The sequence below is a fragment of the Anolis carolinensis genome, unplaced genomic scaffold (genome assembly GCF_035594765.1).
Source record: "Anolis carolinensis isolate JA03-04 unplaced genomic scaffold, rAnoCar3.1.pri scaffold_10, whole genome shotgun sequence".
Classification (NCBI taxonomy): domain Eukaryota; kingdom Metazoa; phylum Chordata; class Lepidosauria; order Squamata; family Dactyloidae; genus Anolis; species Anolis carolinensis.
Genome location: NW_026943821.1, coordinates 2,970,136 through 2,994,133, shown reverse-complemented (window position 1 = coordinate 2,994,133; position 23,998 = coordinate 2,970,136). Strand labels below are relative to the sequence as shown.

The 23,998-nt window shown below is 42.6% G+C and overlaps 2 protein-coding genes and 1 long non-coding RNA gene across 3 annotated transcripts in view; 2 read left to right on the top strand and 1 right to left on the bottom strand.

The window, feature by feature from the left end:
• Positions 1-1,040, top strand: part of gpr4 (G protein-coupled receptor 4) — a 36,200-nt gene extending 35,160 nt beyond the window's left edge. Inside the window, exon 2 of the mRNA XM_062962579.1 lies at positions 1-1,040. This exon is cut by the window's left edge and continues 1,137 nt beyond it. Coding sequence (XP_062818649.1) covers positions 1-872 — 872 coding nt within the window. The 3' untranslated portion in view covers positions 873-1,040.
• A 2,593-nt stretch (positions 1,041-3,633) lies between these two features.
• LOC134293810 (uncharacterized) lies at positions 3,634-16,593 on the bottom strand. The gene is made up of 2 exons (XR_010000763.1): positions 16,358-16,593; positions 3,634-12,470 (listed from the first exon to the last, which is right to left on the bottom strand). It is a non-coding gene; the product is annotated as an uncharacterized LOC134293810 (long non-coding RNA).
• Positions 16,594-19,007: 2,414 nt separating this feature from the next.
• opa3 (outer mitochondrial membrane lipid metabolism regulator OPA3) lies at positions 19,008-23,580 on the top strand. Its single transcript, XM_003229853.4, has 2 exons — positions 19,008-19,258; positions 22,984-23,580. The coding sequence occupies exons 1-2, from the start codon at positions 19,117-19,119 to the stop codon at positions 23,316-23,318; spliced, it is 477 nt and encodes a 158-aa protein (XP_003229901.1). The 5' UTR covers positions 19,008-19,116; the 3' UTR covers positions 23,319-23,580.
• The last annotated feature ends 418 nt before the right edge of the window (positions 23,581-23,998 follow it).

Sequence of the window (23,998 nt, the reverse complement as noted above, 5' to 3'; positions counted from 1 at the left end):
TCCACTACGACAACTGGATCCACGGGCAGGAGTCCTGCAAGCTCTTTGGCTTCATCTTCTACACCAACATCTACATCAGCATCGCCTTCCTGTGCTGCATCTCTGTGGACCGCTACCTGGCTGTGGCGCACCCTCTGCGCTTCGCCAAGTTCCGGCGGGTCAAGACGGCCGCGGCCATCAGCTTGGTGGTGTGGGCCATCGAGATTGGGGCCAACTCTGCCCCGCTCTTCCACGACGAGCTCTTCCACGACCGCTACAACCACACCTTCTGCTTTGAGAAGTACCCCATGGAGGAGTGGGTGGCCTGGATGAACCTCTACCGGGTCTTCCTGGGCTTCCTCTTCCCGTGGGTCCTGATGCTCTTCTCCTACCGGGGGATCTTGCAGGCTGTGCGGGGCAACGTCTCCACCGAGAAGACGGAGAAGGCCAAGATCAAGCGCCTCTCGCTCAGCCTGATTGCCATCCTGCTCTTCTGCTTCGCCCCGTACCACGTCATCCTCCTCTCCCGCAGTGCCGTCTACCTGAGCAAGCCCTGCGACTGTGGCTTCGAGGAGAAGATCTTCGTGGCCTACCACGCCGCCCTGGCCTTCACCAGCCTTAACTGCGTGGCTGACCCCATCCTCTACTGCTTTGCCAACGAAGGGGCCCGCGGGGACGTGGCCAAGGCCCTGGCCAGTCTGGTCCGCTTCCTCGCCAGCTCCAAGCCCCAGGAGATGGCCAGTGCCTCCCTCACCTTGGACACCCCACTCTCCTCCAAGAATAGCTTCACCCGGCAGCCCTCGGCCCTGCAGCTCCCCTCGGAGTCACTTGACGCAACGGGGACCAGGGAGGAGGAGGAGCTCCAGATGAAGATCTTGACTTTGAACCCTTGAAGGAGAACATGGCTTTCCATTCCAGCATTCCATGGGTGACCACACTGGGACAGACAGCCCGTAAACATAGTGTTGAAAAAAGTAAAGTGATTATATTATTAATATTATAACAACTTGAGGAATAAAATTCCTGTGTGTCAGTATGTTTCCACTGTAGAAGAATCCTAATACAGTATCTGTGGTTTCATTTATCGACATCTGAGAAAGTTTCTCCTTTTCTAGGCATTTTTCTCCAGTGCTATTCTTGGACCAGAGGCCCTTATTTAAAAGGTAAAGTCCAGTCATGTCTGACATTAAGTCCAGTCATGTCTGATTCTGGGGGTTGGTGCTCATCTCCATTTCTAAGCTGAAGAGCCGGCGTTGTCCATAGACACCTCCAAGGTCATGTGGCCACTGGCATGACTGCATGGAGCACTGTTACCTTCCCACCGGAGCAGTACCTATTGATCTACTCACACTCTGGGGGTTGGTGCTCATCTCCATTTCTAAGCCGAGGAGCCGGCGTTGTCCATAGACACCTCCAAGGTCATGTGGCCACTGGCATGACTGCATGGAGCACTGTTACCTTCCCACCGGAGCAGTACCTATTGATCTACTCACACTCTGAGGATTGGTGCTCATCTCCTTTTCTAAGCCGAAGAGCCGGCGTTGTCCGTAGACACCTCCAAGTCATGTGGCCACTGGCATAACTGCATGGAGCGCCGTTACCTTCCCGCCGGAGTGGTACCTATTGATCTACTCACATTGGCATGTTTTCGAACTGCTAGGTTGGCAGGAGCTGGAGCTAACAGCGGGCACTCACTCCGCTCCTGGGATTTGAACCTGGGACCTTTCGGTCTCCAGCTCAGTGCTTTAACGCACTTTATTTACAGTATTTATATTTATTTACAGTATTTATATTCCGCCCTTCTCACCCCGAAGGGGACTCAGGACGGATTACAATTAACACATATATGGCAAACATTCAATGCCAACAGACAAACAACATTCAGCTTTAGACAGACACAGAGGCATTTTTTTTTAACATCTTTCCAGCTTCACGATTCCGGCCACAGGGGGAGCTGTTGCTTCACCGTCCATTGGTGGCTGTTCTTCCTCATTCGTTTCCTCGTGAGCGGTGTTGTAGATGGTGTATGGTGTTGTAGATTAGTTAAATTAGCCTCCCGCATAAAGCGTACCTAAATTTTCCCTACTTGGCAGATGCAACTGTCTTTCGGGGCTGCTAGGTCAACAGCAAGCCGGGGCTATTTTTTTTTTAATGGTCGGAGGCTTAACCCGACCCGGGCTTCGAACTCATGACCTCTCGGTCAGTAGTGATTTATAGCAGCTGGTTACTAGCCAGCTGCGCCACAGCCTGGCCCCACTTTAGAACAATGGTAACAGACAAATTATAATCCTTACAGGTGCATGAGTAATGCACAAATACAAACTGTTTACAGTATTACATCAAACATTATATTCATGTTTGTATATTTTTTCAGTAACAGATAAGTATGTTCAATAACTGAGTACAACACTTTAAATTCCAGTATTGTCCCACGTAGATAAGTGGAATTTACACAAGCTGCAGAAAAGTCTACTACAAACGCATAAAAGAACCTTCAGAAGCTACCTGAAGAAGGGATTTTGATCCAGAAACAAGGGTTACAAAATACCCAGGAATCCTTGTTTAAATGTTCTACATTCCTTTATGTTTTACATTCCTTCTGCGCATCTCCAAAACATTAACTTACATGGGACTATGATGAATTTATCTAAAGTGTGAACCACAATATACAGTTGTTTATTCCTTTGACCATGCATTTCTAAGACTTTTATCTACGTGGGACAATACTGGAATTTAAAGTGTTGTATTCAGTTATTGAACATACTTATCTGTTACTGAAAAAACATACAAACATGAATATAATGTTTGATGTAATGCTGTAAACAGTTTGTATTTGCGCATTACTCATGCGCCTGTAAGGATTATAATTTGTCTGTTACCATTGTTCTATTCTGTATATTAGTTAGTAATAGGACAACTGTATCTTTACACATACAGTAGAGTCTCACTTATCCAACATTCTGGATTATCCAACACATTTTTGTAGTCAATGTTTTCAATACATCGTGATATTTTGGTGCTAAATTCGTAAATACAGTAATTACTACATCGCATTACTGCGCATGGAACTACTTTTTCTGTCAAATTTGTTGTATAAAATGATGTTTTGGTGCTTAATTTGTAAAATCATAACCTATATTGATGTTTAATAGGCTTTTTCTTAATCTCTCCTTATTATCCAACATATTTGCTTATCCAACGTTCTGCTGGCCCGTTTATGTTGGATAAGTGAGACTCTACTGTATTATAGATTTCTGTGTACTTTAGTCTTTAACGCACTTTGCCACCGGCAAAGTCCTTATTACAATAGCTATTATCCACATTCATTTATCCACTTTTGACAACATATATCCTCCCTAGGAATTTTCTGATCCTCCAGCTCAACTCAGTATTATTCTTGGGAAGTCTTTCATTTCAGTAGGATTTGCAATTATCCACAGTTTCATTTATCCACTTCCAACAACATGTCTTCTCTAAGACTTTTTCTAGGTCTTCCTGCACAACTTGATGCTGTTTTTGGGCTGGATGTCCTTCATTTCAACAGGGATTTGCATTACAGTAGAGTCTCAGTTATCCAAGCTAAACGGGCCGGCAGAACCTTGGATAAGCGAATATCTTGGATATTTTATTTATTTATTTATTTATTTACAGTATTTATATTCCACCCTTCTCACCCCGAAGGGGACTCAGGACGGATTACAATGAACACATATATGGCAAACATTCAGTGCCAACAGACAAACAACATTCAGTTTTAGACAGACACAGAGGCATTTTTAACATCTTTCCAGCTTCACGATTCCGGCCACAGGGGGAGCTGTTGCTTCACCGTCCATTGGTGGCTGTTCTTCCTCTTCTTTTCCTCGTGAGCAGTTTTATGGTGTTGTAGATTAGTTAAATTAGCCTCCCGCATAAAGCGTACCTAAATTTTCCCTACTTGACAGATGCAACTGTCTTTCGGGGCTGATAGGTCAACAGCAAGCCGGGGCTATATATTTTTTTTATGGTCGGAGGCTTAACCCGACCCGGGCTTCGAACTCATGACCTCTCGGTCAGTAGTGATTTATAGCAGCTGGTTACTAGCCAGCTGCGCCACAGCCCGGATAATAAGGAGGGATTAAGGAAAAGCCTATTGAACATCAAATTAGGATATGATTTTACAAATTAAGCACCAAAACATCATGTTATACAACAAATTTGACAGAAAAAGTAGTTCAATGCGCAATAATGCTATGTAGTATTTACTGTATTTATGAATTTAGGCCCAGGCTGTGGCACAGGCTGGTGAGCAGCCGGCTGCAGCCAGCTGCAACAAATCACTCTGACGAAGAGGTCATGAGTTCGAGGCCAGCTTGGAGCCTGCGTTTGTCTTTGTTCTATGTTAAGGCATTGAATGTTTGCCTTATATGTGTAATGTGATCCGCCCTGAGTCCGCTTCAGGGTGAGAAGGGCGGAATATAAATACTGTAAATAACAATAAAATAATAATTTAGCACCAAAATATCACAATGCCTTGAAAACATTGACTACAAAAATGCATTGGATAATCCAGAACGTTGGATAAGTGAGACTCTACTGTATCCACTTCCAACAACATGTCTTCTCTAAGACATTTTCTAGGTCTTCCTGCACAACTTTATATGCTATTCTTGGGCTGGATGTCCTTTATTTCAACAGGGATTTGCATTATTTTTTTTAAAATGCTTATTTATTTTAATTCATTCAAATAACATACATTGCACGTGTTTGTTGCATACAGTGCAATACTTTCATCTATTAGTCTTTCGTAATCATTTCTCAGACAATATATTTTCAATAAGGGGTCACAGTCTTCTATTTGAATAGTACATATAAAAATATTATAAGTTCCAGATTAATATCAGTTTCCTCCTTGCCTTCAGTCTATTAGCTTCCTCTATGTACATTTTTAAATTAGAGTCTCACTTATCCAAGCTAAATGGGCCGACAGAAGCTTGGATAAGCGAATATCTTGGATAATAAGGAGGGATTAAGGAAAACCCTAATAAACATCAAATTAGGTTATGATTTTATAAATTAAGCACCAAAACATCATGTTATACAACAAATTTGACAGAAAAAGTAGTTCAATACGCAGTAATGTTATGTAGTAATTACTGTATTTAGCACCAAAATATCACAATATATTGAAAACATTGACTACAAAAATGGCTTGGATAATCCAGAACCTTGGATAAGTGAGACTCTACTGTGTGTTGGATAATAAGGAGAGATTAAGAAGAAGCCCATTGAACACCAAATTAGGTTATGATTTTACAAATTAAGCACCAAAACATCATGTTATACAACACATTTGACAGAAAAAGTAGTTCGATATGTAGTAATGCTACGTAGTAATGACTGTATTTAGCACCAAAATATCACGATGTATTGAAAACATTGACTACAAAAATGCGTTGGATAATCCAGAATGTTGGATAAGCAAATGTTGGATAAGTGAGACTCTACTGTAATGATAATATTATCTGGTGCTTCTGTTGTTCTTCCAAGCATTCGAAATGCTTCTGCTCCAGCCCTGCCTGGCAGATTGAAGGCTTTCAAAAGCTTTGCTTGCCTCCCAGACTGACCACAAGCCTCGGAGGAGCCACAGATGGGGTGAGCTCCCATCTGTCAGCTCTAGCATGAGAAGAAGCCTCCCAGCAGGATAGTAATACATCCGGGCGTCCTCTGGGCAACGTCTCTGTAGACGCTCCCCAAGCCGCCATGACAGCCGCAGACACAGGCATGACTCCTTGTTCTGGGAATGCATGAAGCAGAGCGAATGGCATCCCGAGATGAAAATAGTTTTAATCTGTTTAATCTGTTTAACGAGTGTTTTCCTGAGAATAAACAGGAAGCGGACAAAGTTGGGACCTGGAGGCATGAAGGGAAAGATAGCCATCATTTTCCCAGCAGACCTAAGCCGTTTTTGATCTCTGATTGCCTCCCAAAATATGCCTAATAATAATACAGTAGAGTCTCACTTATCCAACGTTCTGGATTATCCAATGCATTTTTGTAGTCAATGTTTTCAATACATTGTGATATTTTGGTGCTAAATTCGTAAATAAAGTAATTACTACATAGCATTACTGCGTATTGAACTACCTTTTCTGTCAAATTTGTTGTATAACATGATGTTTTGGTGCTTAATTTGTAAAATCATAACCTAATTTGATGTTTAATAGGCTTTTCCTTAATCCCTCCTTATTATCCAACATATTCGCATATCCAACATTCTGCCAGCCCGTTTATGTTGGATAAGTGAGACTCTACTGTAATAACAATAACAATAACTTTATTCTTGTATCCCACCACCATCTCCCCGGAGGGACTTGGGGTGGCTCACATGGGGACAAGCCCAACATATAACAGGTTTAAACCACAGTAAAAAAAGTAAAGGTTTCCCCTGACGTTAAGTCCAGTCGTGTCCAACTCTGGGGGTTGGTGCTCATCTCCATTTCTAAGCCAAAGAGCCGGCGTTGTCCATAGACACCTCCAAGATCATGTGGCCACTAGCATGACTGCATGGAGCGCTGTTACCTTCCCACCGGAGCGGTACCTATTGATCTACTCACATTGGCATGTTTTCAAACTGCTAGGTTGGCAGGAGCTGGAGCTAACAGCAGGCGCTCACTCCGCTCCCGGGATTTGAACCTGGGACCTTTCGGTCTGCAAGTTCAGCAGCTCAGCGCTTTAACACACTTCACCACCGGGGCTCATTAAAACACAGTAAGGTAAAGCTTTCCCCTGACGTTAAGTCCAGTCATGTCTGACTCTGGGGGTTGGTGCTCATCTCCATTCCTAAGCCCAAGAGCCGGCGTTGTCCGTAGACACCTCCAAGGTCATGTGGCTGCATGGAGCACCGTTACCATCCCGCCAGAGCGGTACCTATTGATCTATTCACATTGGCATGTTTTCAAACTGCTAGGTTGGCCGAAGTAAAACACAGTACATGAACTGAATTAAAACAATATTAACAAAATAAATATACAACAGCATAAAACACAGCAATTACTGTATATACTCGAGTATAAGCCTAGTTTTTCAGCCCTTTTTTTAAGACTGAAAAAGCCCGCCTTGGCTTATACTCGGGTGAGGGTCCTGGTTGGCTTATATTTAGGTCAGCTTATACTTGAGAATATATGGTACATTTATTATTTTTCTCTATTATTGTTGCTACTATTGCATTTATTTTACTCTATTATTATTATTATTATTATTATTATTACATTTATTATTTCACTCTGATCTTATTATTATTGCTTGTATTATTTTACTCTATTTATTATTACATGTATTATTTTCCTGTATTTAGTATTATTATTATTATTATTATTACATGTATTATTTTACTCTATTATTATGAATAGGATACATATGCACATTTACATTGAAGAAGATGAGAATCATGATTTGATAAGAGTTGGACAGTCTTATTTTAAATTTGAGTTCATGTAAATATTCAAAAACATTTAACCTACTGATGCCTCAATTAATGTAACTTTTTTGGTATCTCTTTTTATTTCTGAAATTTACCACCCTCGGCTTATACTGGAGTCAATGTTTTCCCAGTTTTTTTTTTGTGGTAAAATTAGGTGCCTTGGCTTATATTCGGGTCAGCTTAAACTTGAGTATATACGGTACTTTAAAACCTGGCCTCAAGTACAGCATATGTGGAGGGTGACTAATGCAGGACTCTAGGGAGGGTTTATGGGATGTACAGGGACAATCCAGGATAGGGGCAAGGAGGACGGTCTCATCTAAAAATCTGAGAATCTAAAAAGTCAAAAGTAAGGAGCGTGGATAAAATGTAATGGGAATTGTAAACTATTTGAGACTATTCACTCAAATGCATACCGGAGCATCCACGTTTTTAATTCCTTTTCGAAGGTGGACAATTTTTTTTTCGTGTCAGTAGCGACTTGAGAAACTGCAAGTCGCTTCTGGTGTGAGAGAATTGGCCGTCTGCAAGGACGTTGCCCAGGGGACGCCCAGATGTTTTGATGTTTTTATCATCCTTGTGGGAGGCTTCTCTCATGTCCCCACATGGAGCTGGAGCTGAGAGAGGGAGCTCATCTGCGCTCTTCCCGGGTGGGGTTCGAACCAGGTGGGATTCAGATCAGCAAACCAACCTTCAAGTCACAAGGCTTTAATCCACTACGCCACTGGGGGCTCCAGTCTTATCTCCCAAAAGGGCAGCTCAAATTAGGATCTTCCAAGGGATCTGCAGCCCTGTTGCTTCAGAGAAGTTTCTGGGTTGATTTTATAGCCAAATTCTTTCTCTGCTTCTGTTTATTTAGATTTCTTTTCCTTTCGACTAAATCCTCTTGATCCCCTTCCCACTCAAGCAGCTGTCGTTGATGTCTGTTGGGACCTCCAAAGCCGCCAAGGAACACAGCCTCTTTCATCATCCCTTCAAAGTCCCTTCTTCTAAAAACTCTTTGTTTTCTTTACATGTCAACACGAGAAAGTGTTATAGATTGATTCCCCCCCCCCAAAAAATTACCGTATATACTCGAGGATAAGCCGACCCAAATATAAGCACCTAATCTCGCCACAAAAACTGGGAAAACTTATTGATTCGAGTACAAGACAGGGGTGGGAAAAGGAGCAGCTACGGTTCAAATTCAAAAATAAAAATAGATACAGTAGAGTCTCACTTATCCAACATTCGCTTATCCAACATTCTGGATTATCCAATGCATTTTTGTAGTCAATGTTTTCAATACATCGTGATATTTTGGTGCTAAATTCATAAATACAGTAATTACTACATAGCATTACTGCATATTGAACTACAGTAGAGTCTCACTTATCCAACACTTGCTTATCCAACGTTCTGGATTATCCAACACATTTTTTTGTGTTGATATTTTGGTGCTAAATTCATAAATACAGTAATTACTACATAGCATTACTGCATATTGAACTACAGTAGAGTCTCACTTATCCAACACTTGCTTATCCAAGCTTCTGGATTATCCAACACATTTTTGTAGTCAATGTTTTCAATATATCGTGATATTTTGGTGCTAAATTCGTAAATACAGTAATTACTACATAGCATTACTGCATATTGAACTACAGTAGAGTCTCACTTATCCAACACTTGCTTATCCAAGCTTCTGGATTATCCAACACATTTTTGTAGTCAATGTTTTCAATATATCGTGATATTTTGGTGCTAAATTCGTAAATACAGTAATTACTACATAGCATTACTGCATATTGAACTACAGTAGAGTCTCACTTATCCAACACTTGCTTATCCAAGCTTCTGGATTATCCAACACATTTTTGTAGTCAATGTTTTCAATATATCGTGATATTTTGGTGCTAAATTCGTAAATACAGTAATTACTACATAGCATTACTGCATATTGAACTACAGTAGAGACTCACTTATCCAACACTCGCTTATCCAACATTTTGGATTATCCAACGCATTTTTGTAGTCAATGTTTTCAATACATCATGATATTTTGGTGCTAAATTTGTAAATGCAGTAATTACTACATAGCATTACTGCGTATTGAACTACTTTTTCTGTCAAATTTGTTGTATAACCTGATGTTTTTGGTCCTTAATTTGTAAAATCATAACTTAATTTGATGTTGAATAGGCTTCTCCTTAATCTCTCCTTATTATCCAACATATTCGCTTATCCAACGTTCTGCCAGCCCGTTTAGCTTGGATAATTGAGACTCTACTGTATTAATAAAATTGCATTATTTGAGGCATCAGTAGGTTAACTGTTTTTGAATATTTATATAAAACTGTAATTTAAGATAATAATAACTTTATATTGATTAGAGTATAAGACGAGGGTGAAAAATGCAGCAGCTATGGGTAAATTTCAAAAATAAAAATAGATACCAATATTGAAGCATCAGTAGGTTAAAAGATTTTGAATATTTACATAAAATCGTAATTTAAGATAATAAGACTTTAATAACTCTGAATACCTATATACTCAAGTATAAGCCGACCTGAATAGAAGCCGGCCAGGACCCTCAACCGGGTATAAGCCAAGGGGAGCTTTTTTAGCCCTAAAAAGGGCTGAAAAACTAGGCTTATACTCAAGTATATACAGTAAGCTGTCAGATTTCAAAACTTGGCTTTGAATTTCCAGTCTCCAGATAGGGAGGAATCCCAGGGCAAGAGTATTGCCTTCAAACAGGTTTTGAGCTCAAAATTCTCCCAAGTCTTGAGGTTTCAAGCTGAGATTTAGATATTGTCCCTGGTGATGTCATTAAGAGTGAAGGTGAGGGGACTAAATGACCTAAAAGGTTATGATTTTAATCTTGATGGTAGGAGAAAATCGTCAAATTAAGACCTGCCTTAAATGAGTGACCTTAAATGTGTCTCTTTGAGAAACCATCCAGATGGATTATTATCCTATTATTATTATTATTATTATTATTAGTGTCAGAAGCTACTTGAGAAATATTTCAAGTTGCTTCTGGTGTGAGAGAACTGGCCGTCTACAGAGACATTGCCCACGGGACGCCTGGATGAGTTACTGTCCTGCTGGGAGGCTTCTCTCATGCTAGAGCTGACAGATGGGAGCTCACCCCCATCTTGCGGATTCAAACCGGCAACCTTCAAGTCAGCAACTCAACCTTCAGATCAGCAGTTCAGCCGGCACGAGGGTTTAACCCATTGCACCACCATAGCTATTTATTATTATTATTATTATTATTATTATTATTATTATTATTATTATTATTATTATTATGTCACAGCAAACAAGATAGATATGCTGGATTTCGTTTCACAAAATCACAAGTCGAACACTTCCCAAGAGTCTAGGACTGTGTGATGTATTTTCGGATGATGCGTGCAGATCCCAGTCGGGTGGCCTTTTGCAGTTGGCAGATCGTAATTTTGTCAATGTCTATTGTTTCCAAATGCCGGCTGAGATCTTTTGGCACGGCACCCAGTGTGCCCATCACCACCGGGACCACCTGTACTGGTTTCTGCCAGAGTCTTTGAAGTTCAATCTTGAGGTCCTGATAGCGGCTGAGTTTTTCCTGTTGTTTTTCATCTATGTGACTGTCACCTGGGATGGCAACATCAATGATCCAAACCTTGTTCTTTTCCACAACTGTGATGTCTGGTGTGTTGTGTTCCAGAACTTTGTCAGTCTGGATTCGGAAGTCCCACAGTATCTTTGCGTGCTCATTTTCCAATACTTTTGCAGGTTTGTGATCCCACTAGTTCTTTGCTGCTGGGAGGTGGTACTTGAGGCATAAGTTCCAATGAATCATTTGGGCCACATAGTTGTGCCTCTGTTTGTAGTCTGTCTGTGCGATTTTCTTACAGCAGCTGAGGATATGATCAATGGTTTCGTCGGTTTCCTTGCACAGTCTGCATTTTGGGTCATTTTGGTACCTGAGGCATACGTTAGACTGGATGGCCTTTGGAGGTCCCTTCTGACTCTGGTGTAATGCAGATTGCCTGGGAGTCTGGTGGAGTCCCATTCTCTGGAAATCATTAATCAGAGGCTGGATGGCCATAATAATAATAATAATAATAATAATAATAATAATCATCATCATCATCATAATCATCATCATCATCTTTATTTTTATATCCCACCTCATCTCCCCAAAGGGACTCGGGGCGGCTCACAACAGGGACAAGCCCGAACAACAACAACGTATTTAACATAAACTTAAAACAATTCCAACAATACACAAAATAAAATAATGGAGAAATACATTAAAATCCAAGCAGATAAAATCAGAGTAATTAAAAGCAACCCAGTGGGGACAGGTTTCATAAAGTGCTGTATCATGGAAATAAGTAGCAGTGATAAAGTGCCATATGCTTTTAAAACAGAAAGAAGTATTCTAATAACAGCTCTATTGGGCCTGTTCATTTAAAGAGAGAGATCAGATTGTGTTTTAATGGAAGAAAAGGGGTTGGATGTGATGGCCTTTGGGGGTCCCTTCCAACTCTAATGTAATGTAGATTACCATGTAATCTGAGGGAGTCTCCTCTGGAAGTCTTTGAGAAGAGAATGGCTGGATGGCCATCTGTTGGGAGGCATTAGATCGTGTTTTTCTTTACAGCAGGTTTGACTGGATGACCTTTGGAGCTCCCTTCTAACTCTAGCATAGTATAGATCACCTTGTAATCTGAAGGAGTCTTCTTCTCTGGAAGTTTTTAATGGGAGGCCTCTCCTCCTTTGGTGCTCTTTCAGCCAAGGTTGGATGATCATCTATCAGGAGGGATCAGATTGTGTCTTTACGACAGAAGAGGGTTGGACTAGATGGTCTTTGGGGGTCCCTTCCAAACTATACTCACAAATGGAGCATCACTTCTGAGATTCACCGGAATCCAAAGCTGTTGGAGACAACGATATATCCTTTCGACGATATATCCTTTCACCTCGTTAATATCTTGTTGGTTTGTTAACACCTCACTAGTTTTTTTCTCAAGCCATTAAACGCTTGTCCGGGAACCTGGAGATAGGAAAAAGGTGAGCAAATACATTAGAGAGAGACTCTGTTAAGACAAGGCCGGTGTGTACATACACATGGAGTACTAATTTGAGGACGATGTTCTCAATTTAAAAGGTGAACAAACTAACAAGGCCAGGTCTGGGTGTTTTGGACTACAAATCCCACAATTCCTAACAGCAGGCTGTTAGGAATTATGGGAGTTGTAGTCCAAAACACCTGGAGGGCCCATGTTGGCCCAGGCCTGCGCCAGACAGATGACTAACTGACCTTTACATACCAAAAATAGTGTGAAACTTTGCTTTTTAGATTTAAAAAAATGAGCCCAGGGTATTCTAGAAACTCTTTGTGTGTGCAAACTTTTGTGGCCAATACAAAATGTGAACGGGACTTCTTTTTGTGCCTATATTTGCCCCCCTTTGCATCTCAATGAAGTGAGAAATAATAATATTTATTTATTTATTTATTTACAACATTTATACCCCACCCTTCTCACCCGAGGGGAGTCAGGGCGGCTTACAAAAATTGGCAAAATTTAATGCCCCAAATGCAATCATAAAAACAAAACAATATAAACAGATCCATTAATAACATTGTTAAAACACATTATAAAAACCTTAAAAACGTATATATAATTAATTCCAAATATAAATGGGATGCAATAATAATAATAATAGTGATCTAAGTGGGATACAGGCCCGGTCGAACATGGAGGCCAGTGAGGCCCCCGCTTGGAGCGCAGGGTCCCCTGGGGCGCCGTTGAGGTGTCTCCCCCCCCCCCCCCCCCCCACGGGGATCACCGGCTCAGTTGAAGCCTTCCACCTTCCACAGCAGTGGGCATGGCTCTCTCTTCCTCCCTGCGTCTCTCTCTCTCTCTCTCTCTGAGAGGTCGCAGAGAGAGAGAGAGAGAGAGAGAGAGAGAGAGAGAGAGAGAGAGAGGTGTCGGAGAGGTGGAGAGAGAGAGAGAGGGAGAGGGAGAGAGAGAAAGCAGGGAGGGAGGGAAGAAAGAAGGGATCCAGCACCAGCCTCTTTCTCTTTCTCCCTCTTAGGAAAAAAGTCTCTTCCCCGGTTTGGTTTTGCTCTTTCCAGACTTACTCAAGAGCCAGTTAGCCTTAAAGGGGAACACCTGAGGCAGGCAAGCCTTTCTAATGGGAATCCTTAAGAGCCAGAGGATATCCCTTTAAGAGATCTCTCCAGGAGGATTATGGCACCAGCTCATTTGCAACAGATTCAGTGCCATGTAATCATGTGAGTTGTAGTTTTACAAACTCCCTACCTAGCCTTCCCTGCAGAAGAGAGCCAGTAGCATGCCAAACTACAACTCCCAGTTTTCTGTCAGATTGTTTTGGATTTCAACTCCCACAATTCCTAACACCAGACATGGGCAAAGTTTGCCCTTGCCTGGTATAGAAGCATTCTATTCTTTTTCCCCAGACATGCCAACAGTTTGTATATTAAGTGAGAAAATCCTGGGCATTTTTTCCTTTGATGCTAAAAGTGCATAGGTTGTTCAGCAACAGCCTACTGGCTGGGTTGCTATGAGTTTTCCGGGCTCTATAGCCATGTTCCTGAAGCATTCTCTCCGGACATTTTACCCACATCTGTGGCAGACATCCTCAGAGGTTATGAGGTCTGTTGGAAACTAGGCAAGTGAGGTTTATATATCTGTGGAAGGTCCAGGGTGGGAGAAAGAACTCTTGTCTGTGGGAGGCAAGTGTGAATGTTGCAATTGGCCACCTTGATTAGCATTGAATAGCCTTGCAGCTTCAAAGCCTGGCTGCTTCCTGCCTGGGGGAATCCTTTGTTGGGAGGTGTTAACTGGCCCTGATTGTTTTCTGTCTGGAATTCCAATTTTCTAGGTGTTGTTATTTATTTACTGTCCTGATTTTAGCTTTTCTTTAATACTGGTAGCCAGATTTTGTTTATTTTCATGGTTTCCTCTTTTCTGTTGAAATTGTCCATGTGCTTCTTGTGGATTTCAATGGCTTCTCTGTGTAGTCTGACATGGTGGCTTTTACAGTGGTCCAGCATTTCTGTGTTCTCAAATACTGGCTGTTAGGAATTGTGGGAGTTGAAGTCCAAAACATCTGGAGGGCCAAAGTTTGCCCATGCCTGATTTAGATCCATCTCAAAAAAGGGTATATTTGGCAATCCCTTTGGGTACAACCTTGGAAATATCTGGCTATAGTGCAAAATGTTCTCAAGTGTTGAGTTTTTGAAACTGCACAAGATGGCTTTAAGGCAATTTCTGCCCCCTCAGCCAAAACATATACAGCCAACTTCAGTAAGCTGGAAATAGTCTTAATCATGTATCCAGCTCAATAGCAGATTGTGATGGGAAAGTTCTGGAAACTGCAGTATAGAGCAGGCATGGGCAAACTTTACTCCTCCAGATATTTAATAATAATAATAATAATAATTGTTATTGTTCTATTTTATTTCTAACCTGCCCTCTCTCCCCAAAAGGACTCAGGGCAGCTTCCAAATGCAAAGGCAAATATTCAATGCCATATACAATAATAAAAACACAACACAATAAAATCACAAATAAATCATAGCTAAAAGTGCATATAAAATTGATTCTATAGGGAGGATAAATGATTGGATTTCAACTCCTACAGCTTAGCTTTCTCTGCCAATAATGGTACCATACCAAACTACAGCTCCCAAGATTCTGTAGCAGTGAGCCATCTTGGATATTGCTAGGGATGATTTTTATATTATTATTATTATTATTATTGACACAACGACGTTGTATGACACAGCAAACAAGATAGATATGCTGGATTTCGTTTCACAAAATCACAAGTCGAACACTTCCCAAGTGTCTAGGACTGTGTGATGTATTTTCGGATTATTATTATTATTATTATTATTATTATTATTATTATTATTATTAGGCCTTGCTCCTGGGAAGGTTCCTCTGCTGTGGCTCCCTACTTATCTATCTACCTTTCCACATATTCTCCACATTGTGTGTATGTGTATGTATACATACACACACACACATATACACACATACACAAACACATATGCAGGGACTATAACACACACACACATATATATTCTATTCACCTCTACATTCTACCTTTTATTTTTCAGTGATTGGTTTCAGGAGGGGGGGCACCAAAATGCTGCTTGCTTACACTTGAAAATTGCCTAGGGCCGGCTCTGGTGGGATAGTAGTACTAAGTGAGAAATAATAACAATAACTGGGAAATAATAATAAGTGGAATATATAACAATAATGGGATGTAATAGTAATAGTAATAATAGTGAGTTAAGTGGTAGATAATAATAAGTGGAATATAATAATAATGTTTCATTCCGTAACACAGTTATGTTCCAATAACTTATGTAATAAGTAATGTTTTGCAATAGATAAGTAAAGGTAAAGGTTTCCCCTGACGTTAAGTCCAGTCGTGTCCGACTCTGGGGGTTGGTGTTCATCTCCATTTCTAAGCCAAAGAGCCGGCATTGTCCGTAGACACCTCCTAGGTCATGTAGCCATTGGTATGACGGCAGGGAGCGCCGTTACCTTCCCGCCGGAGCGGTACCTATTGATCTACTCACATTAACATGTTTTCGAACTGTTAGGTTGGCAGAAGCTGGGGATGACAGCAGGCGCTCACTCTGCTCCCGGGATTTGAACCTGGGGCCTTTTAGTCTGCAAGTTCAGCAGCTCAGCGCTTTAACACACTGCGCCACTGGAGGCTCCATGTTTTGCAATAGGTTATGGAATATCCAATATGTAAACCATTATTACGGTCAATGACCAGTTAATATTAAGGGTACCCAGTCCCGTAAATCCATATGAAACCTGAGGGGTTATATACTTCATCAATAATTTTTGTAAAACCATTATAAAATCTAGGCTAAAGACCACATACTAGAAGTATTAAGAGCCAACTCAGCTCACGGGATCATCCGGGGAGAGTCTAAAGGGAATGTCCAATAGCTGGGCACCCAATTGAAGGGAGATGTTGACAAGCTGGAAAGCGTCCAGAGGAGGGCAACTAAAATGATTAAGGGTCTGGAGAACAAGCCCTATGAGGAGAGGCTTAAAGAAATAGGCATGTTTAGGCTGCAGAAGAGAAGGCTGAGAGGAGACATGATAGCTATGTATAAATACATACAGACTAGGACACGGAACAATGGCTTCAAACTACAGGGAGGAGATTCCACCTGAACATCAGGAAGAACTTCCTCACTGTGAGAAGGGCTGTTCGGCAGTGGAACTCTCTGCCCCGGACTGTGGTGGAGGCTCCTTCTTTGGAGGCTTTTAAGCAGAGGCTGGATGGCCATCTGTCGGGGGTGCTTTGAATGAGATTTTCCTGCTTCTTGGCAGGGGGTTGGACTGGATGGCCCATGAGGTCTCTTCCAACTCTACGATTCTATGGTCAATCCAGCGGAGTTGATGGCGTAGGAGCATCGCTTCAATGCTGGTGGTCTTTGCTTCCTCAAGCACGCTGACATTTGTCCGCCTGTCTTCCCAAGAGATTTGCAGGATTTTTCTGAGGCAACACTGATGGAAACGCTCCAGGAGTTGAGTGTGACGTCTGTAGACTGTCCATGTTTTGCAGGGTTGGGAGGACAATGGCTTTATAAACAAGCACCTTGGTATCTCTACGGATGTTCCGATTATCAAACACTCTCTGCTTCATTCGGAAGAATGCTGCACTCGCAGAGTTCAGGCAGTGTTGTATTTCAGTGTCAATGTTGACTCCACATAGAAATCTGCTATGGGTAGGCTGAGAGGGTTCCCCATGGCTACTCCATCTTTCTCCTCATAGCACTCACTGTCCCACTGGAAGGAGCTTGTGGCGAGACCTTGGCAAAACAGGGCTTTGGTGTCCTCTGGGACATTCTTGTTGATTAGTGCGATGGGGCCTTGGGAAATAGTTGCTGCTGCTCAGTTGTTTAGTTGTCTCGGACTCTACATGACCTCCTGGACCAGTCCAGGCCAGAGCTCCCTGTCGACCGTTGCTGCCCCCAGTTCCTTCAAGGTCGAGCCAGTCATTTCAAGGATACCGTCCATCCATCTCGCCTTTGGTCGGCCTCTCTTCCTTTTTCCTTCTATTTTCCCCAGCATCGTGATCTTCTCCAAGCTTTCCTGTCTCCTCATGATGTGGCCAAAATACTTCAGCTTTGCCTCCAATATCCTTCCCTCCAGTGAGCAGCCATTGGGCATTATTTCCTGGAGGATGGACTGGTTGGATCTTCTTGCCAAGGTCCAAGGCACGCTCAGGATTTTCCTCCAGCACCAGAGTCCAAAAGCCTCTCTCTTCCTTCGCTCAGCCTTCCTTATGGTCCATCTCTCGCATCCATAGGTTACTACGGGGAATACCATTGCTTTGACTATGCGGACCTTCACTGCCAGTGTGATGTCTCTGCTCTTCACTACTTTATCGAGGTTGGTCCTTGCTCTCCTCCCAAGAAGGAAACGTCTTCTGATTTCCTGGCTGCAGTGATCTTCGCGCCTAGAAATACAAAGTCTGTCACTGCCTCCACGTTTTCTCCCTCTATTTGCCAGTTATCAATAGGTGTCGTTACCATGATCTTGGTTTTCTTGATGTTTAACTGCAACCCAGCTTTTGCACTTTCTTCTTTCACCTTGGTGATAAGGCTCCTCAGCTCTTCCTCACTTTCGGCCATCAGAGTGGTATCATCTGCATACCTACGGTTGTTCATGTTTCTTCCAGAAATTTAACTCCGGCCTTGGATTCCTCAAGCCCCGCATGTCGCATGATGTGTTCTGCGCACAAGTTGAACAGGGAGGGTGAGAGGATGCAGCCCTGATGTCCGCCCTCCTTTCCCAATCTTGAACCCGTCTCTTCTATGATTCTATCTGGATGGCCATCTGTCGGGGGTGCTTTGAATGCGATTTCCTGCTTCTTAGCAGGGGGTTGGACTAGATGGCCCATGTGGTCTCTTCCAACTCTACTATTCTATGATTCTATGATCCTGTTCCGTGATCTGTTCTGACTGTGGCTACTTGGTCTTTATACAAATTTCTCAGGAGACAGACAAGGGGACTTGGTCTCCCCAGACCACCAAGAACATGCCATAGTTTATTACGATCCACACAGTCGAAGGCTTTAGAATAGTCAACAAAGAGTAATTGTAAAGACATCACCTCAAAGCTGACTTTGGCATCTCTATTTATTTTGCATATCTATTTTAGGCGCCGTAACGGCGCTTCATGCAGTCATGCCAGTGGCCACATGACCTTGGCGGTGTCTACGGACAACGCCGGCTCTTCGGCTTAGAAATGGAGATGAGCACCAACCCCGAGAGTCGGTCACGACTGGACTTAACGTCACTGGAAAACCTTTTACCTTTTTATTAGGCGCCGTGGGAAGAGAGCTGATTACTTATTTATGAGGGAGGGGAAAAGTGTACATTCCCTCTTGGCCCGTCGCCATTTTGAGCTTTATCTGCATATTCATGAGCTGTACTGACGTCACTCCGCCCAGTCACGCAGCGCCTTATGTGGAGGGAGAGAGCGAGAGAGCGGGCGTCGTGCGCGCTGACGTGGACGCCGACGCTGTGGCGTTGACGCGCGACCGGGCGTAGCGTGGTGCGGCGTGCGGAGTGACGTCACCGAAGCCGGAAAGCGAAAAGGGAGGGGGCGGATGCCGGGAGGAGGATGGTGGCCGGCGCGTTCCCGATCGCCAAGCTCCTCTACTTGGGCGTGCGGCAGATCTCGAAGCCCCTGGCGGCGCGGATCAAGGACGGGGCCCGCGCCAGCCCGTTCTTCCGCCAGTACATCTGCGGGCCCCCCGCGCAAAGTGAGTCCGGGGACGCCATTAAGGGAGCGCTCCCCCACCTGATACGAGGAGCCGCCCGTCAATCTTTTCGGCGGGGCCAATAGGAGTGCGAGCGGGCGGGGCACGCCATTAACCAATGGTAGCCAAGAGAGGGGGTGCTTGTAGGCCAATCCGAGAGCGCTGAACGTCCAAAGGGGTGACTTTGGCCGGTCACGTGGGCCAAGGTGAAAACCTCGAGATGGGGGCATGCCGGGAAATGTAGTTCACCTTTCTTTTTTCCATTATATATCACGCTTGGGCAAATTTAGGCCCTCCAGGTTATTGCGACTACAACTACAATTACATTTATATATCATATAAATATATGTAACATATATGTACATATATATATGTGTGTGTTTATATATATATATATATATATGCACACACAATATAATTTACAATAATATATGATAATTATAACATATTCTATATACATATAATATTCATAATATTATATTGTAATATGATATAATACTAATCATACAATATAATATTAATTATATATTTTACATGTAATATTACTAATAATATTACAATATATTGATACAGTACAATATAGTAATTTACAGTAGAGTCTCACTTATCCAACATAAACGGGCTGGCAGAATGTTGGATAAGCGAATATGTTGGATAATAAGGAGGCATTAAGGAAAATCCTATTAAACATCAAATTAGGTTATGATTTTACAAATGAAGCACCAAAACATCATGTTAGACAACAAATTTGACAGAAAAAATAGTTCAATACGCAGTAATGCTATGTAGTAATTACTGTATTTATGAATTTAGCACCAAAATATCACGATATATTGAAAACATTGACTCCAAAAATGCGTTGGATAATCCAGAACGTTGGATAAGCGAGTGTTGGATAAGTGAGACTCTACTGTGTATATATATATATATATATATATATATACACACAATATAATTTACAATAATATATAATAATTATAACATATTGTATATACATATAATATTCATAATATTATATTGTAATACGATATAATACTAATAATATTACAATATATTGATACAGTACAATATAGTAATTTATTACCAGTATTGTACTATGCTAATATAATATAGTATGTAAATTTAATTTGTAAGCCGCGCTGATCCCCCTTCGGGGTGAGAAGGGCGGCATATAAATGTAGCAAATAAATAAATAAATAAATTACAATTTCCAATAAGCCCTTATTGGCATATAGATGTTTGGGACTACAACTCCCACAATAATGTCGGGAAGAGTTTTATGGTGTCCTCCTGCCTGACCAAATTGGGGTTGGACTGGATGACCTTTAAGGTCTCTTCCAACTGTAGAATTCTATGGTATATCTCAGGCATGATATCCTTTGGGCCCTGCGGGTATTTTGGACTCCAATTCTCCACAAGCCTGTTAGGAATTATGGGAGTTGAAGTCCAAAACACCTGTAGGGCCCAGGTTTGCCCATGCCTGATATATCTAATATCTTCATCTCTTTCTCTCTCTCGTAATCATATCAATAATAAACTTTAATAAACTGTACAGTAGAGTCTCACTTATCCAAGACTCCCTTATCCAAGGTTCTGGATTATCCAAGGCATTTTTGTAGTCAATGTTTTCAATATATCGTGATATTTTGGTGCTAAATTTGTAAATACAGTAATAACTACATAGCATTACTGTGTATTGAACTACTTTTTCTGTCAAATTTGTTGTATAACATGGTGTTTTGGTGCTTAATTTATAAAATCATAAGCTAATTTGATGTTTAATAGGCTTTTCCTTTATCCCTCCTTATTATCCAAGATACTTGCCTATCCAAGTTTCTGCCGGCCTGTTTAGGTTGGATAAGTGAGACTCTACTGTACTTCAAATCCCATCTGTAACTGGATTGATAAACAGTGTACTTGTATGCTGAATGCATGAAGTTTGTGAGTAAACCAACTATGTTACTATGTTACTTTAAAGAAGACTACTTATTTTTGTCTTTTGAGAGCATTTATTTATTTATTTTGTGTCAAAAGCATTGCATAATAAATAAGTTTAAAAGTGATAAAATAAAGGAATCACAAACAGCTAAATAGTTTTGGACCAAAAGCGGGCAACAGCAATCGCATTGTCCGTAGCTTTAAACAACTCCTCCTCCGTGCCTGAGGCAGGACATTGTGGGCAAGCATACATATGAGGAGTTGTTTGTTCAGCTCCACAGTCACACAAGGTGGAGGATTCCTCCAGGTCGTGCCATCTTGCCAGGTTGTCTTTTGATCTGCCCACTCCGCTTCTCAGTCTGTTCAGGGACTTCCAAGTTGCCCATTCTTGGTTGACCCTCATGAGGGGCCGTCCAGTTGGAATTGCCAGGTTTAGCTGCCCAGAGAGACACCCTTGCTGTTGCTGGGGGGACATCAAGAGGAGTGGTGGTTCTCATGAAACCCTTCCTTGATTTGAGTCTGGTGGGAGGAGGGTGATAGCCATGCAGTGGGTGGCTTTCACAGTGTTCGACCTTATTTCTCTCACCGTTAGCAGCAACTTCCCATCACACGTGGGGGGGGGGGGGGCAATGCCAGTTAACTTGTAGAGTTTATCAACAGGTGTAGGTTTAAGGCATCCTGTGATGATTCTGCATGTTTCGTTCAGTGCTATGTCCACCTGCTTTGCATGGGCAGACTTGTGCCAAACAGGACAAGCGTACTCGGCAGTTGAGAAAGACAAGGCTGGGGCTGATGTTCTTATTACTTGTGGGTCTGCACCCCATGCACTTCCAGTCAGTTTCCGCAGGATGTTGTTGCGTGCAGCTACTTTATGCTTGGTGTTCATGCAGTGTTTCCTATATGTTAGTTTTCGGTCTTTTGAGAGCATGATTTAAAGGCAGTGTTCCCTCACTACTTTGCAGTTCACCTTTTGCGGATTTGCTGTTTTGCGGTTTTTCAATAAACTCTAAAAGACTAGGGAGCCCCGGTGGCGGTGTTAAAGCGCTGAGCTGCTGAACTTGCAGACCGAAAGGTCCCAAGTTCAAACCCCGGGAGCGGAGTGAGCGCCCGCTGTTAGCTCCAGCTTCTGCCAACCTAGCAGTTTGAAAACATGCCAATGTAAGTAGATCAATAGGTACCGCTCCGGCGGGAAGGTAACGGTGCTCCATGCAGTCATGCCAGCCACATGACCTTGGAGATGTCTACAGACAACGCCGGCTCTTTCGCTTAGAAATGGAGATGAGCACCAAACCCCAGAGTCAGACATGACTGGACTTAGCGTCAGGGGAAAACCTTTACCTTTACCTAAAAGGCTATTATAAATCATAAAAAATTACAATTTACAGCCTAAGGAAGAGAGGAAGGAGAAGCGGAAGGGAGAGAAAAGGAGCCCAGGCGGCAACGGGAGGAGAAGGAGGTGATTTATCAACACACGATTGGTTGATAAAGACTTTATTAAAATATAGTGTCCCTACTTCACGAACGTTCACTTATTGCAGGTGGTCCTGGAACCTAACTCCAGCGATAAATGAGGGAACACTGTATATTTTAAGGGAGAGTAGATGTTTTTGGGCAGCTTCAAAGAACACTTCTGAAACTCTGCTATATATGTGTGTGTTTTGTGCATTGGCATAGCTTCGTCCCTAGCAGTTCAAAGAAATATCTAGGCATAGGGGGGTTGGACCGGATGACCTTAGTGATCTCTAGGTTTCTACCTCCTCCTGACGCCCTCCTTCTCTTTCTTTCCGCAGTCTATCACTGGGTGGAGATGCGGGCCAAGATGCGCATCATGGGCTTCCGGGGGGCGGCCATCAAGCCCCTGAACGAGGAGGCGGCGGCAGAGCTTGGTGCAGAGCTGCTGGGGGAAGCCATCGTCTTTGTGGTGGGCGGTCTGTGCATCTTCCTGGAGTATTCCCGCCAGTCCACCAACAGCAAGAAGAAGGAGGACGAGCTGAACAGCACCCTGCTCAGTCTACAGGAGCAGATCGCGGAGCTGAACTTGACTGTGGAAACCTTGGACACCCGCCTGCGGGAGGTCAATCGTATTGTGGTGGAGCTCCCGGCTCCTTCTGCGGCCAAGAAGTGATCCAGACTTATTATATATGGCGAACGTCGCTTTCGGTGTGTTCGTAGGGGATGTCCCACTGATGGAGGATGGCGAGCAAGGCTATAATGCATCGACGCAACCCTTTGCAATCGGATTTGGGGTCTGAGGTCCTTTGCCTTGTTCGATCCTCGACTGCAGAATATAGTTTAATCAGGATGAAGTTTTCCCACTCATGGCTTAACCTCTTCCTAAAAATGTAAATACTTGAACCAATTAAACAAAAGGGCAACAAAAAAAGAAACCAAGCAGCGTTGTTTTGGCAGGAGGGATAACCTCAGTAGATTTTTTTTTTTCTGTGTCAGGAGCAACCGGAGTTGCTTCTGGAATGAGAGAATTGGCCGTCTGCGAGGACGTTGCCCAGGGGACGCCCAGATGTTTTGATGTTTTTACCATCCTTGTGGGAGGCTTCTCTCATGTGCCTGCATGGAGCTGGAGCTGATAGAGGGAGCTCATCCGCGCTCTCCCCGGGTGGGATTCGAACCTGGCAGCCTTCAGGTCAGCAACCCAACCTTCAAGTCACAAGGCTCTTATCCCCTAGGCCACCGGAGGCTCCTATCAGTAGATATACTGTATTGAGTCTACTGCACAATCTAATACCTAATTTTGGCAAGGTTATTTAGTCCAAAAAAGTGAGCATTAGATTCGAGTAATAGGATATT

Excerpts from the sequence above, each read along its gene's own strand:
- opa3 (XM_003229853.4), top strand. The coding sequence starts at position 19,117 with ATGGTGGCCGGCGCGTTCCCGATCGCCAAGCTCCTCTACTTGGGCGTG. Across the intron at positions 19,259-22,983 it reads CTGCGGGCCCCCCGCGCAAA|TCTATCACTGGGTGGAGATG; the intron begins GTGAGTCCGGGG and ends TTCTTTCCGCAG.